General features: G+C 43.4%; 1 protein-coding gene across 4 annotated transcripts in view; it reads right to left on the bottom strand.

Moving 5' to 3' along the window:
- LOC121446387 (zinc finger protein OZF-like) overlaps positions 1-14,813 on the bottom strand; it is a 22,469-nt gene extending 7,656 nt beyond the window's left edge. For 2 of the 4 annotated variants that reach the window (XM_041648987.1, XM_041648989.1), the window contains exons 1-3: positions 14,678-14,813; positions 8,880-9,006; positions 5,050-5,142 (exon numbers count right to left, since the gene is read on the bottom strand). In XM_041648987.1, coding sequence (XP_041504921.1) covers positions 5,050-5,142; positions 8,880-9,006; positions 14,678-14,680 — 223 coding nt within the window. In that variant the 5' untranslated portion in view covers positions 14,681-14,813. Of the gene's footprint in view, positions 1-5,049; positions 5,143-8,879; positions 9,007-14,677 lie in introns of those variants that run through there. The other 2 variants (XM_041648992.1, XM_041648990.1) reach the window with 2 other exon arrangements.

The following is a 14,813-nucleotide window of genomic DNA, read 5'->3' as shown; positions in this document are numbered from 1 at the left end:
CTCAAAAAACAAAATCAAAAACAAAAATAAATAGATAGGTGGACCAATGGAATAGAATCGAAGATCCGGATATTAATACATAATCATATGAACACACCTGATTTCTGACAAAGAAGCTAAAATTATACAACAAAAAAAGAAAGCATCTTCATTCAACAAATGGTGTGGGTATAACTGGATGTTAACATGTAGAAGAATGTAAAGAGAATCTATCCATATCTATCCCCATGAACAAAACTCAAGTCCAGATGCATAAAAGACCTTAGCATAAAGCCAACCACACTGAACCTCACAGAAAGTGGGAAGTAGTACTGAACACATGGGCACAGGAGACCACTTCCTAAATATAACACCAGTAGCACAGACATTGAGAGCAACAATTAATAAATGAGACCTCCTGAAACTGAGATGCTTCTGTAAGGCAAAGGACACAGTCAATAAGACAAAAGGGCACCTTAGTGAATGGGAAAAGTTCTTCATCAACCCCACATTTGACAGAGGACTGCTCCCCAAAATATATAAAGAACTCAAGAAACTAGACATTAAAATGACAAATAATCCAACTAAAAATTGGGTTCAGATCTAGACAGAGAATTCTCTACAGAAGAATTTCAAATGGCCAAAAGACAGTTAAGTATCTGCTCAACATCCTTAGAAACCAAGGAAATGCAAATCAAAGCAACTCTGAGATACCATCTTACACCAGTCAGAATGGTTATGATCAAAACCACCAATGATACTATGCTGGAGAGACTGCAGAGAAAGAAGAACACTCCACTGTTGCTGGGAGTGCAAACTTGTAACAGTCACGGTGGAAATCAATATAGTGGTTTCTCAGAAAACTGGGTATCAATCTACCTCAAAACCCAACAATACTACTCTTGACATATACCCAAAGGATGAAGATCCATTCCACAAGGACATCTTTTCAACTATGTTCATAGCAGTATTATTCGTAATAGCCAGAACCCAGAAACAATCTAGATGCCCCTCACCCAAAGAATGGCTAAAGAAAATGTGGTACATTTACAGAAACTCCACGGTAAAAAACAATGACATCTTGCAATTTGCATGCAAATGGATGGAACTAGAAAAAACAATCCTGAGTGAGGTAACCCAGACTCATAAAGACACACATGGTATGTACTCACTCATAAGTAGATTAGATGTATTAGATGTAAGGCAAAGAATAATGAGCCTATAGTCCATGACCCCAGAGAAGTAGGGGAACAAAGAGAGCCCTGAGACAAATATACATGAATCTCATGGGGAAGGGGAAATAGACAAGATCTCCTGTGAAAGTTGGGAGCATGTGGGTGGGGGTAATGGAAGGCAGAAAAGGGAGGGGAAAATGAGAGAATGGGAGATTTGAGATGGCGGAAGAACAGAGAGGGAGAGAAAGGAAAGCTTATCTTGATTATGGGAGCCATTATGGGGCTAGGATGAAACCTGGCACCAGGGAAATTCCCAGGACAAGGATGACCCCAGCTAAGACCCTAAGTCCAGCTAAGACCCTAAGTATTAGAAGAGAAGGTACCTGAACTGGACTTGCCCTGTAGTCAGATTGATGACCACCTTGATTGTCATCATAGAACCTTCATCCAGCAACTGATGGAAGTAGATACGAAGGTCTACAGTGAAGCACTGACCTGAGCTTCAGGAGAACAGTTGAAGAAAGGCAGGAGCAATGATATGAGCATGATGGCATACCCACAGAAACAGTTCACCTGAGCTAGTGGGAACTCACTGACTCTAGAAAGACAGGAAGGGAACCTGAACAGGACCAAACTAGGCCCCCTGACTGTGGGTAATAGATGTCTGGTTGGGACAGTCTTTGTGGCCACTGGCAGTGGGACCAGGCTAGTGCTTGAACTGGCTTTTTAGAGTCCATTCCTTTTGGTCGGATACCTTGCTCAGACTAAATATAGAGGGGAGGGCCTTTGGTCCTACCTCAAAGTGATGTGTCAGACTTGTTGACTCCCCACAGGAAGCCTTACCCTCTCTGAGGAGTGGTAGAGAGGGAAGGTGGGAAGAGTTGGAGGAGCAGAGAAAGTGGGAGTGGGATAGGTATGTAAAATGAAAAAAGATCATTTTATAAAATAAATTTATTTATTTAAAAAATTTAAACAAATGCAACACTATCAGTAACTATAAGAAAAAATTTAAATAGGCAGAACAATTTGTGACAATAAAATTTAAAGAGTAAGACAATAATCTGAGCAAGATAAATGAAAAAAAAGCTAAAACAACTCTGCAGAAAGAAAGGAATACAGAAAAGGTTAAAAAGCCAGAGAACAAACCAGATATTCAAATATAGAAAAAGGGTAAATAAAACTATAAAAAGGAATAAGGAACAGTAAAAATACAAACATCAAAGACTTAAAAAGGATAAAGTCAAAATGTGCTAGCTAGTTTCATGCCAACTTGACAAAATCTAGAGTATTCTGAAAGGAAGGAACCTCAATTGAGAAAATGCCTAATATCCGGCTATAGGGCATTTTCTTAAAAAATGATTGATGGGGGAGGACCCAGCCCATTGTGGGATAGTGTCACCCCTGGGCTGATGGTCCTGGGTTCTATAAGAAAGTAGACTGAGCAAGCCATGAGGAACAAGTCAGTTAGCAGCGCCCCTCCATGTCCTCTGCATCAGCTCCTGCCTCCAGGTTCCAACCCTACCTGAGCTCCTGCACTACAATGTGGAAGTGTAAGCCAAATAAACCCTTTGCTTCCCAACTTGCTTTTGGTCATGGCAGTTCATCATACTAAAAGTAACCCTAATTGGGACAAAAGAATAAAAATAAAAATACTAAAAATGTCTGAGAAATAGAAAGAAAGAAAAAAAAAGGAAATGTACTGGAGAAGAATTTCATCCACGTCCACTATTACTAGAATCCATCAGCAGGCTGCTGGGGTTGCTGAGTAATGGCTGGGGAGTAACATTAATTTTTCTGTTCTCACTTTCCTGTTAGCATTATACACTAGTTAAGGACTGAGTCCACAAAGGTTATATTGTTGGTGACAAGCCTGAATCCAATGATGAAAACTATGTACTTCAATACAGGAGTCACTGCTGTGCTCAAGCTTTTCAGAGTATCTGCCAGACACCATACAACTCCTTCAGAAACGTCAGTATTCTATATTCACTGATGGAAAGCAAACCTCTACACATGAAGTATCTGCAGAATTAGCCTACACAGCAAAGAGTAAGGCGATTCTGGGCTGGTCAGGCCCTCTGAAGCCCAATAACCAGCATATTCTGGAAAGAAGATCGCTATGAAAGGCTAATGACTCAAACATTTTAGTACAATATTTTTAAGTACAAATCCCAAGGTACAGTCAACATGGAAAAGTACAGTGGAGAAGGAAAAAATGATCTCGAGGCCAACCAACTGGCTGACTGGGCCCACTGTTATTCTCCGCCAGTGACTATGAGGAAAGGGCATACCCCTCACTAGAAATGTAAGACCCCATTCCTAGCATTTCATGCTCCTTTCTTGAGGAACCTACGTTTTACCACGTGAGTTTCCATGACTACGTCTTGTGCTCACCTACTACAGAGAAACTGTCAATATGTCCCCAGCCTCCTGAGATTTTGTTTGGTCTTAGTTATGGCCCCTGGTATGGCATCCTATATGCAGATGAATGCAATTTGTTTTTCCAATTTATGCCAACATCTACAAGGCACTGTCAGAGAAGCTATTTCTCTGTATTAACACTTGCCAGTATCAGGCTTCTCCCATGACAAAAAACGCCGGTCGGTGGCAACAGGGCACTCTGCTCATTATTATGGTCATTACCTAGTTGTAGGATTAGGATCATTACCACTTGGGATTGAGATTAAAAGTGCAGTCTGTGAGAGAAAATAGCTTTTCTGTTCTGACGAATACTGTCCTGTCACCTCTTCTTTGATCCCAAGTACTCTTTCTCTCATGCTCTCTTTGGAAAACATTCTCTCCTTTCTGACTGGCATTGGGCATTTGTGTATCAGCATGGAAAAACGTTTTATCTGCCATCCTACCCTTAAATTTCCGATGTGTTCTTTCCTAATTTAAAACTATATTCTGCAGTTGGTTTTCCTTAGGCCACCACATTTCCAAATTTCTTTCTCCATGCTAATCTCTGTCCTCAATTTACATCCATACACACACACACACACACACACACACACACACACACACACACATATATATGTTTTTTCTTTCTTTTTGTTTTTTAAGACAAGATTTACCTGTGTAGCCCTGGCTGACCTAGAACTTGCTCTATAGACAAGGCTGGCCTCAAACTCAGAGATCTGCCTGCCTGCTTATACCTCCCGAGTGCTGGTAGTTCAAATAATTCTAAGAGTAATCATAACACTAAACTAAAATAAATGAATAATTCTTCAACAGTGCCTTACTTTATACTTTTCCTAAAATAAAACTTCATGTGTTTTTTCCCCCTCCTCACGTTAATATTCTTGGTGTCTCTTACCTCACTGTGGTACATTATTATAGCACTGCTTCATTTTTCTCTCACTAAACTTAAGCCCTTAAAGAGATGCATTTGAATGTTAATAAAATTTCTGATCAAGACTAAGCACTGAAATACATAAATTTCAATATTAAGATAAGAATGACAAGTGAGAATTCAGATGAAGTATGTAGACAGAGTATCTAACTGACAAATGTACAGATAATGCTGGGTGTGATCATACATGTGGGGAGTGGGAAATGGAGGGAAAAGGATGAAGACTTTTAGCCCAGCAACATCAAGTTGGAGGGCAGATTGAGCTATGAGACCCCATCTCAAAGCAACAACAAAAATGTCTGCGAAAATCTATACAAAGATTGATTTTTTTAAGCAAATTTAGGAAAACAGACTTCAATAATAAAAATGAGACGGACTGACACAGAATTCCCCATTTGAAATCTGCATAAAATAAACGCCTGACAGAAAAAAACTAGCTGTTACTTAGACTAGTTGTGGAATGCTGGTAAAGACAGCTCAACATATCCTATAAGCAGTCAGTTGTCCTTGCTGAATTCCCCTCCTCAGTTCACATTCACTGACCTGGGAGATTCCAGAGTGAGTTCTCTCCTATGCTCCATGGTCCAAATCCATGCTCCAACCTGAAGATCAACTCAGGTTTAGTCAAGCAGTGCCCTGTAAATAGAAAGCGATATAAAAATTGTGCTCAAGCAGAAAGTTCATTTCACTGATGGGCTATGACAGCACCGTTTGAGGCATGCTATCAACGGTAAATGAAGCTACACAGAGAAAAAACTTAAAGGACTCAAAAGAAAAAGAAAAGAAAACCTAGAAACTAGATGAAACTTAGAGAACACATAGTCAAAAACTAAAACACCATGTATGCAATCAAAAATCAAAAGCATTAATTGCTGAGAAGTCCAATTTTACATTCCTCTTCAAAACAGCTGCAGGCCAACTATCACTGAGCTATGTCCCCAGCTCTACTGTAAAACTTATTAACCAACAAGCCCAATACCAGCTTGAAAATTTCCAAACACTGAGAAGTTAAAAGAGCCCCCCCCCCTCCTCACCAGATGGAAAAATCTCAGGATACAATAGCTGGAATAGGAGGACTGTTGTAAGTTCAAAAACACTTTGAACTACAAAGTTCAAAGGCACCCAGGAGACACAGTGAAACACTGCTTCAGAAAACCAAGAAAACAAACTGCCTGTGCTCCATCCAGGAATTAATCCACAATCCCATATTCACGCAAAGAATCCTAATCAAATTCAGTGGTCATAAAACACACACACACACACACACACACACGCACGCAAGCACGCGCACACACAACAAAAGGAGGAAAGGTGAAGGGAGACTGTAGAGGAGTGTGCTCAGAGGAATGGGGAGGGTATAAGAAGATAACAGATGGTAAAACTGAAAAATACATTGCATCATGTATGAGATTATCAGAGTAAAAATAAACTAATATTATGAAATAAAAAAACACAAAAATAGGTCACCACATTTTATGTTAATAAATGGAAGAAATAAAAGTATTAAAAGACGCAAAACCCATACTTCTTAGAGTGATTTACAGATTTAACAATATCTTCATGGTAAAATCAATGCACTTCCTAAACAATGTACATCATGGAAAAGTGCAAGAGACCTGACTAGCAAAGCCTCTTGTTGAAAAGGCACCAACATGGACCTACCTTCAAAACCCACTACAAAGACACAGCGGAGAACTGGCACAAAAAGAAACCTAGACACTACTGGAAGAGAACACACAGCCCCAAACAAAACCATATCTATTCAGGGTTATAATGTGGATTTGAAGCATATTCCAAAGAATACAGCATTGATAAAGTTAGCAGGTACAGTCTAGCAGAAGGAAATGCGGACATGAGGAGATGCCCCAAAAGGGATGCTGACATGTCAGAACCCTTTCTTTGCTCTCCAGTGTCAGTGAAGAAAGCAGCACACCTCAGTTCTGTGCTCCCTTCACGTGACTCTACCTCACTATAGGGCCAAAGTGACATGGCCAAGAAAAACCACAGAAAAACCTGGGAAAACTATGAGCCAACATCAATCTTCCTTTTACGATTTCACTCAAGTACTGTGTTGGAGTGATGAAAAGCTGACTAATACATTCAGTCAGCTGATTTTCAACAAAGGTTCAAGACCTTTCAACCAGGAGGGACGTTCTCATCTGTAACTCTTGCAGAGAAGTATGGACTATTTATGCTGATAAAAGGCAAGAGACCCCTCTCTCTAAACCTTACATAGACATCAACTAAAACAGATCAGGTTCTGAGTGTGCTACCACACACCTGAAATCCCAGCATTCAGGAGATACAGCCAAGACAATCAGAAGGTCAAAATCAAGTGAGTTCAAAGCCAACCTGAAAAACTGCATTATAAATGCATAGTGAGGAAAAAGAAAACTCCAAAAGTAAATCAAAGGTTTAAATCTAAGACCAGACATAATGATGTCTCTAGCATATACAATAAACACCTCAGGACAGTGAGGCAGACAAAGAGTATTTTGATGTCTGCCAGATGCACAGCCATCAAAGCAAAGTCAGTGAAAAGTATTACATCAAACTCAAAATTACCTGCACAGAAAAGGCCACAGTGGCTGAGCAAGGTACCTCACCTTACCACAGCCAGAAAGCAAAGGAAGGGGGAGCAGGCTGACATCTTAACATCTTTTTTTGGGCATCACCCTACAAACAGAGACACTTGTCCAGGAACAGAACTGGAGAGCACTTGTGAAGATGTAAATCGCTATTTCTGAGCCCGTGATAATCTCCACTATCTTAAAACTAAATAACTGGTGGTCCATAAAAGGACTTGGTATACAGATATAGCATTAAAATAGATAGAGCACCGCAATAATGATGGTGCCAATATTCCCTCAGAAGACTGCCTAGAACCCCTCAAGAGAGATTCCAATCCAGACCCCTTCTGTCCAACTGCAACAGAAGGCAAAACTGAGTAAGATGTGGAGTTGTCAGGATTACCACTGTCTGAGAGTCATTTTGGCTGTCTGACCCGAACAAATACACTTTCTGATTGATCATACTGGAATAGATGGAAGTTTTATTGAACGATTGACTTCCTCCACAATTGAGGTAAACAGATGATTTCTTATGTCTACACAGGAAAGACACAAGTTCAATGAACCATGTCTGTAATAAAAAGTGAAATCTCAGTCACAGTCCAGCTGGCCTTGGTGAGCTCCCATTAGATCAGCCCCATTGTCTCAGTGGGTGGGTGCACCCCTCGTGATCCTGACTTCCTTGCTCATCTTCTCCCTCCTTCCGCTCCTCATTGGGACCTTGGGAGCTCAGTCCAGTGCTCCAGTGTGGGTCTCTGTCTCTATCTCCATCCATCACCAGATGAAGGTTCTATGGTGATATGCAAGATATTCATCAGTATTGCTATAGGATCGGGTCATTTCAGGTTCCCTATCCTCAGCTGCCCAAGGGACTATCTGGGGACATCACCCTGGGCTCCTGGGAGCCACTCTACGGTCAAGTCTCTTGCCAACCCTAAGGTGGATCCCTTAACTAAGAATTGTGCTTCCGTGCTCCCCTGTCCAACCTTCCTTTATCCCAATCCTCCTGTTTCCCCAAGTTCCCCCCCTCCTTCCCTTCTCACTTTTCTCTCCCCATCTCCCCTTACCCTCATCCCACTCCACCCCCAAGATCCCAATTTTCTCCCCGGCTATTTTGTCTACTTCCTATAGCCAAGGCCAGCTGGACTGTGACTGAAAAAGCATGGGATAAAACTGGACTCTCTGAACATGGTGAACAATGAGGACTGATGAGAAGCCAGGGACAATGGCACGGGGTTTTGATCCTACGCAATGTGCTGGCTTTGTGGGAGCCTAGCCAGTTTGGATGTTCACCTTCCTAGACATGGACGGAGGGGGGCGGACCTAGGACTTTCCACAGGCAGGGAGCCCTGACTGCTCTTTGGACTGGAGAGGGAGGGGGAGAGGAGTTTGGGGGGAGGGGGAGAAGGGTGGGAGGAGGAGGAGAAGGGTGGGAGGAGGGGGAGGGAAATGGGAGGTTGGGAGGAGGCGGATACTTTTTTTTCCCCTTTTCTCAATAAAAAAAAATTAATAAAAAAAAAGCAAAATCTCACATGTCTTCATTATACTTGCAAGCTAAGGTAGCCTCACAGAAGTAGAGAAAATGGCAGTTATAAGAGTAGAGCAGAGACACGGGGGACATGGGAATGGGGTAGACGGGGAACGGTTAGCATCTGTTCTTGGTAGCTGGGCAAAGGACACAGAACTTATGTTCCATAGTGTGGTAATAAGTATGTTTGACAATTAAATCTTTAAAAACAGCTATCAGGAAGAATATAATATATGCACATATGCTAAAGCATCTATCAACTTAGTCAGACTCACCCAAGGAGACCAGGCTACTGTAGTTCTCCAGCATCACATCCCTATAGAGGGTCCTCTGAGCAGCATCCAGCTCCTGCCACTCCTGCCATGTGAAGTCCACAGCCACGTCCTCAAATGACACCAAGCCCTGTAATGACATACCTCTCGTCAACCCAAGGCCTCAGAACTGAAAAAAAATCCTTTTCTCCAGGTGACTGTGTCTTGCCTGTGTCACATAGAAGCTGGGGCTTGACTTGTATTCTGTATCATGGGACACATTAAGATCAACGCAAGTATCTTACCTCTGTGTTAAATAGTTAACTGAAGAAATTATAATTAAAGAGCTCTCCACGGAATTATAATAGAAACAAAATTGTATCAGAGCATGTGTTTGTGAGGTTTTCACTAAAAGGAAGCAAATGGATTCTATAAGCTCAATCATATAAAAACAAAATTAAATCTGTAAGGCATGCAGAGCACAGTGAAAAGGCAGATGCTGGGGCTGGCAGGGCAGCACTGTGCTAGAGTGCAGAAGACATAGGGACATGGACTCAAGTCCCCTTCCTATAGTAGAATAGATCTTATTCTTCAAAGCAAGATGATAACCCATACATGAATCTAGGGTCATAAAATTGTTTTTGCAACAGAGAGGATGTATAAATACTCCATGACAGAAATTTAACTCGGAAAGACGTTGTGAATCCATGTGGCATCAGGTACCAGCACTGTAGCCTTCGTTGTGAACACACAGCATGCGCACTAGGCACTGTTCATGCCATCACACCACACAATTTCAAGGAACACTGCCTGAGATGATATCTTACACTGCAAACTTTACTCTCCTTACAGCTGTCTACTCTTATGGAAACGATTTAATCATGGGAATTAGAGATTTTAAGTATTTTCCCAACTTCATTTCTTACTCTTTAAGCATGAAATTAGCATATATTTGACTTGTATTGTGTTCATTTATAGGCAAAGTTCATTTCATCTTTTACAACCAACAAAATCATGAGGAATTATTTTTTAAAATGTGTAAGACTTATTAAACACAAATATTTGGTTTGTATTCCTGTTTTATATGAATCTATATATCTGAGTTCATACAAAGTTTCTCAGGCAAAAAGCGATCATAAGTGGAAAACATTTATCTGTACCATTTCTCTCTCAAAAGCATAAATGAGTTGCCCTCTATATACTGGGAAACTGAGACAACAATCACATCAATGAGTCCCAGTTGTGAGACACACATGAGCAAGAACTCAACTTGCATCACACTATACAAGAGGAAAATGATTCTATGTTCCTTAGGTCATCCAAAGAGTGGGTGGGAAGATAATAACCATATATGTAAAAATAAATACCCTCGGATAGCTTCGATGGGAGTTTAGACTCCTGAGCTCCTCCTCTACTCACACACATCTCCAGGCTCACCAGTTGTTCACAGGAGGAGGCTGACACTCACTGAATGCCTCAACTTTAAATTGGGTCTGTTTGTGGGAATATATACTAAACTTCCAACCAAGTTCTGGGAACAAAGCGATCTGACACATGTAAATCTATTTAGGGCCCAGAAAAAAAAAACTGTCTAAAACCCAGAAATATTGCAGAGAAGAATGACAAGACAGATTCTAGTCTAGTCCCAGAAGTCGTCTGCTCTTTAAGAAGTTATCAGACAGCCTGAATGGTAACCAATTTGCCCCAGGGATTAGACAGCAGACAGCATACTTCTTGCAACCTCAGGAAAGCTGTGAGAATGACCATGTCAATGCAATGACAGATTACAAGGGTCAGATTATAATGGACATGGCAAAAAGGGAACTCAGTGTTCTTCTGTTGATGTGTAAAATTAGTGCAGTCGCTTTACAAAGTAGTATTCAAGCTTTGCAAAAAATGGAAACAGATCGTCCATATGATCCAACTATCACCAGGGCTGGCAAGTACACAACAAACAGCTAAATGTTTAGGAACTGGTTTCACATTCATGTTCACTGCCAAGAATGCTAATAGTTAAGTGTCTCTTAGATGAGGGTATGGCAGGACATTCCTCCAACATACAGAGCATCCACCTATTCCCAGAAGATCCACAGTACACACGAGATTGTCCCTTAGAAGAGAAGCCAAGAGCTGGTATTCAGACCAGGAAATACAGATGTTGGGACAAAGGCACACATCACTATAAAACCTGCTAGGAGCTAGCTCAACACAATGTCATCAGATAACATTTCTGCCCCTAGGGTACACGTGGCTCAACTGCACTTTCTCAGCTTTCCTCTAATGTAATATGTTCATGAACAGAATTAAATTCTTCAAATATCCACTACTCCAGGACTCGGAGAAAAAAAGAAGACAACAATGCAAATCTATATTTAATAAATCACATCTGTAGGAAATGAAGTTCATGGGGCTGGAGAAATGATGGTTCAGCTCCCAGCACATACCTAGTAGCTCAGAACTGTCTACAACTCCAAGTCCATGGAATATGATGCCCTCTTCTGGCCATTTTGAGTACTGCATGCATATGGTACATACAAATTCATTCACAAAAGTAAAAAGTTGATATTTGGTAACGCGAGGAAGTGTCATTTTAGGAATTTGCTGCCAGAGACACCGAGGGTGCTGGAGACACTAGCCATGGTGTCTGGATTTTAAAACTTACTTCCCACACAACTGGAAGGCTCAGGGAAAACAGTTTATCCATAATAGGCTGGCTCCTGGCTTCCCTTCTTTTCTTTCCATTTGGGTCATACCAGGTCCGCAAACACTGCCGTCTGACCTCCAGGAAATGGGTCCTTAAAGGTGCTCCTGCTGTCAACAGGATTTGGGGCACTGGCCTGTGGGAGTCTGAGGAATTCCCTTCAGAAACCTCCTCTCACAGGGACTCTCCTCCTCCTGGTTAGGTAAAACAGGAGAAGGGGACCCTCAATTCCTCTCTTAGACTCTGTCTTCTTCCTACAGGTCCTCTTCTCTCAGGACCCCTAGTGTCTAAACCATCCTCAGTAACCAGAAAACATCAGCACCACCTCTTCCAGCTACTGAACCTAGTGCACACACTGCCTTCTCCTGTCCTATGAGGGCCAAGTCACTGCCCCAGGGAATCGGGCAGTTAAGTGTCAACCCCTAGCCTCAGCTTTTTGTTCTTCACAGTGGGAAAGGCTTCATATAGCACCCTTCTCCTGGTCTCGGGGTGTCAGGATGGAAGGTTTGTGTGCACTAAAGAGCCCTTGGCCTTTTCATGGCAATACTATGTGTCTTGCTGTACAACAACAGATAAGGGGTAACATGATTCTATAGAACTGAATCTAAAGGCAGGGATTGGCTTCTTTGAGGTCCCACAGGGAGGTGACTGGAAATGGAACCTACCACACATGTCCAACAAGTGCTCTACCACTGGCTGATTTGTGTCTTTTTCTTTAAGGCAGGGTTGTACTAAATTGCCCTGGCCCAACATGAACTCCACTTTGTACTCCTCAGACTTGCTATATATATACTGGCCTGCACTAGCATGCCTTCTGGATATGAGAGAAGATGTGAACCCAGATCTAGTCCTCCCATTCCTGTTTCACCTTACCGGAGCACAGAAGGAGACATCTAGAGAGGAAAGGAAGAGGGAAGAAGTAAAGCCTCTATGCACAGATGCTCCTGGAATCCCAGGTTACAAAATGCTACCAAGTAGATGGGCAGTGGTTCCAGCGCTCGGGAGGCAGAAGCAGGTGGATCTCAGTGAGTTCAAGGCCAGCCTGGCCTACAAAGCGAGTTCCAGGACAGCCAGGACTGTTACACAGAGAAACCCTCTCTCAACAAAAACAAAACAAAACAAAAATTTCTACTGAGTGGGGTCAAAGTCAGCCAAATTTCCTTCCAGAGCAGGACTCTACACAAGCTTTCAGAGACCGAGACAAACCAAAGACACAAAGACAGAGAGATGAGGAGACAACAAGGAACAGAGAATTGGATATCATGGCTCATGCCTAAAAGATCTCAGGGAACAGAGGGCTACAGCAGGAGGATCACCATAAGCTTGAGTCTGACATAGACAACAGAGTGAGACCCTGTGTGAAAGATCAAATACAAACAACCAAAGAAAACAGGAGAGGAGGCAGCAAAGGATGGCGAGACAGATTTGCAGGCACCCAGGGACACATACAGAGAGAACTGAGACCCACATGTGCAGTGCTCAGGTTTAGGGAGCAGGCCCCATTCCCTGCACCGAGTCTCCTAATGCTCCTCCTTCATGTCCCGTGAACCAGACCAGCGCCAAGGGAGATCAGGAAAGTCCAGTGCTATATGGCCAAATCCAAAGAAGGACACTTGGAGACTGCTTCTCTGAGCCACATCTGTCCCAGGCACCTGGCTCCTTCCCTCCCTGCCTTATGGAGAGGCTGAGGGGGGTCAACATGGCTGGCCTGAGTCCGGTATTGAGACCTTCTTGTGGCCTGTTGATCTGCCGCAGGTCTTGCTGTGTAGCCGTCTCTCTTATGTGCTCCTCTGCCTCTAGCTCTCTTTTGTTGTGTGCACCCTAATTTCAACCAGAACTATTCTGTGCTACCCAAGCTATGCCTGTGGACCAGGACCGCCCCAGCAGAGAGGCATTCTGAATCTCTCCCCATCCCCAAGAGCACGGGTGGGGGCAAAGATAGATTAAAGGAGGCGGCGGGGCAGCTGGTACCTGGACGCCTGCCAAGTATAAGTCCCTATCTTGGGGTCCTTTCTTCCCAGCTAAGAGAGGAGGATGAGAAGTTCAAAGCCACCGTGGGCTGCAGTTAATACTACATCTCAAAATAAATAAATAAGTAATAAATAAAACTGTACAAATTAGGAAGAGGCTCACAAGGTCCCATTCTTCCTTCAGGATGTATGTATAAGGAGTTAAAGATTGGCTCGGGAGAGGGTTCTTTTTTTCAGTACTGTAAGCAACAGTTTGAGGCCCATGCTCCTGTAACTAACCCCCTTTCAATGTGCCTGTAAAAGTCAGGGGTCCTTTAAAAAAAATACTTGACAACATCCAAGAATAAGGGGAAGTACTAGGAGAGAGGAAGGGGATTAGAGGGAGTGTGGAAGGGACCAGGAGAATAAATGAGGCTAGCGTGAAGAAAATACATTACACACAGGCATAAAATGTAATGAAAGCCATTACCGTGTACCATTAAAATATGATACTAAAAACGTTAAGTAAAAGAGGAGTTTGGTTCTCGGCAGAGCACGACCGTGCACGTTCATGCACTATTTTACAGGAACGAATTCTTAGGTTTCATCTAATAGCATATTAGAGAGCCAGAGCCAGAAGTCACAGAGGGAGAGCGAGGGAAACGGTTCAGAATGGGATGTACCTACTCCAGGTCACCAGGGGCTCCAGGACCTGAAGGAAAGGTCTCAAGGAGGAGACTTGTTGAGAAAGCCAGAGACACTAGGGAAAAGACGAGCCATTGACAGCAGAGACTCCCACAGACAGAGCTTCAGAGACACTGCACAAGATTGCAACACAGACAGCCAGGCACAAACACAGACGTGCAAGAGAAAGAGAGGGGCGGGGCGGCTGTAGGAAAGCCCGGGGAGGCCGGTGGCCATGAGGGCCCCGAGACCGAAGAGCCAGCATCCCAGCCAGCATCCCCAGCTGACCGCAGTCCTACCACATCTGGGGGCTGCAGGGAAGCTCGGCCCCGGCCACGGGAGCGTCACTGCAGGTCCCCAGTGCGCGGACGCGATAGGACCCCGGGCTGCAGCAGCTGCCCTAGCCCGGCCACTGCGCAGGGGGCCCGGGCGCCTGGCGGCTCCCACCGGGGACTCGGGGCTGGGGACGCTGCCGCGGGTACACGCACCATTTCGGGACTCCGGGTGAGCGGCCCCCTCACGCTGGATGTCCAGGCACCAGCGAGTCACAGGCGACGGGACCTGGTGCACTTCTAAAGCCAAGGCAGAGAAGAAAAGCGGCCACAGACGCCAAAGATGGCGGGA

Source organism: Microtus oregoni, unplaced genomic scaffold (genome assembly GCF_018167655.1).
Source record: "Microtus oregoni isolate MIOR12 unplaced genomic scaffold, Mior012 000003F_ref0000135, whole genome shotgun sequence".
NCBI lineage: Eukaryota > Metazoa > Chordata > Mammalia > Rodentia > Cricetidae > Microtus > Microtus oregoni.
Note: the sequence above shows the minus strand (reverse complement) of the source record. Positions and strands in the feature narration are given on the sequence as shown.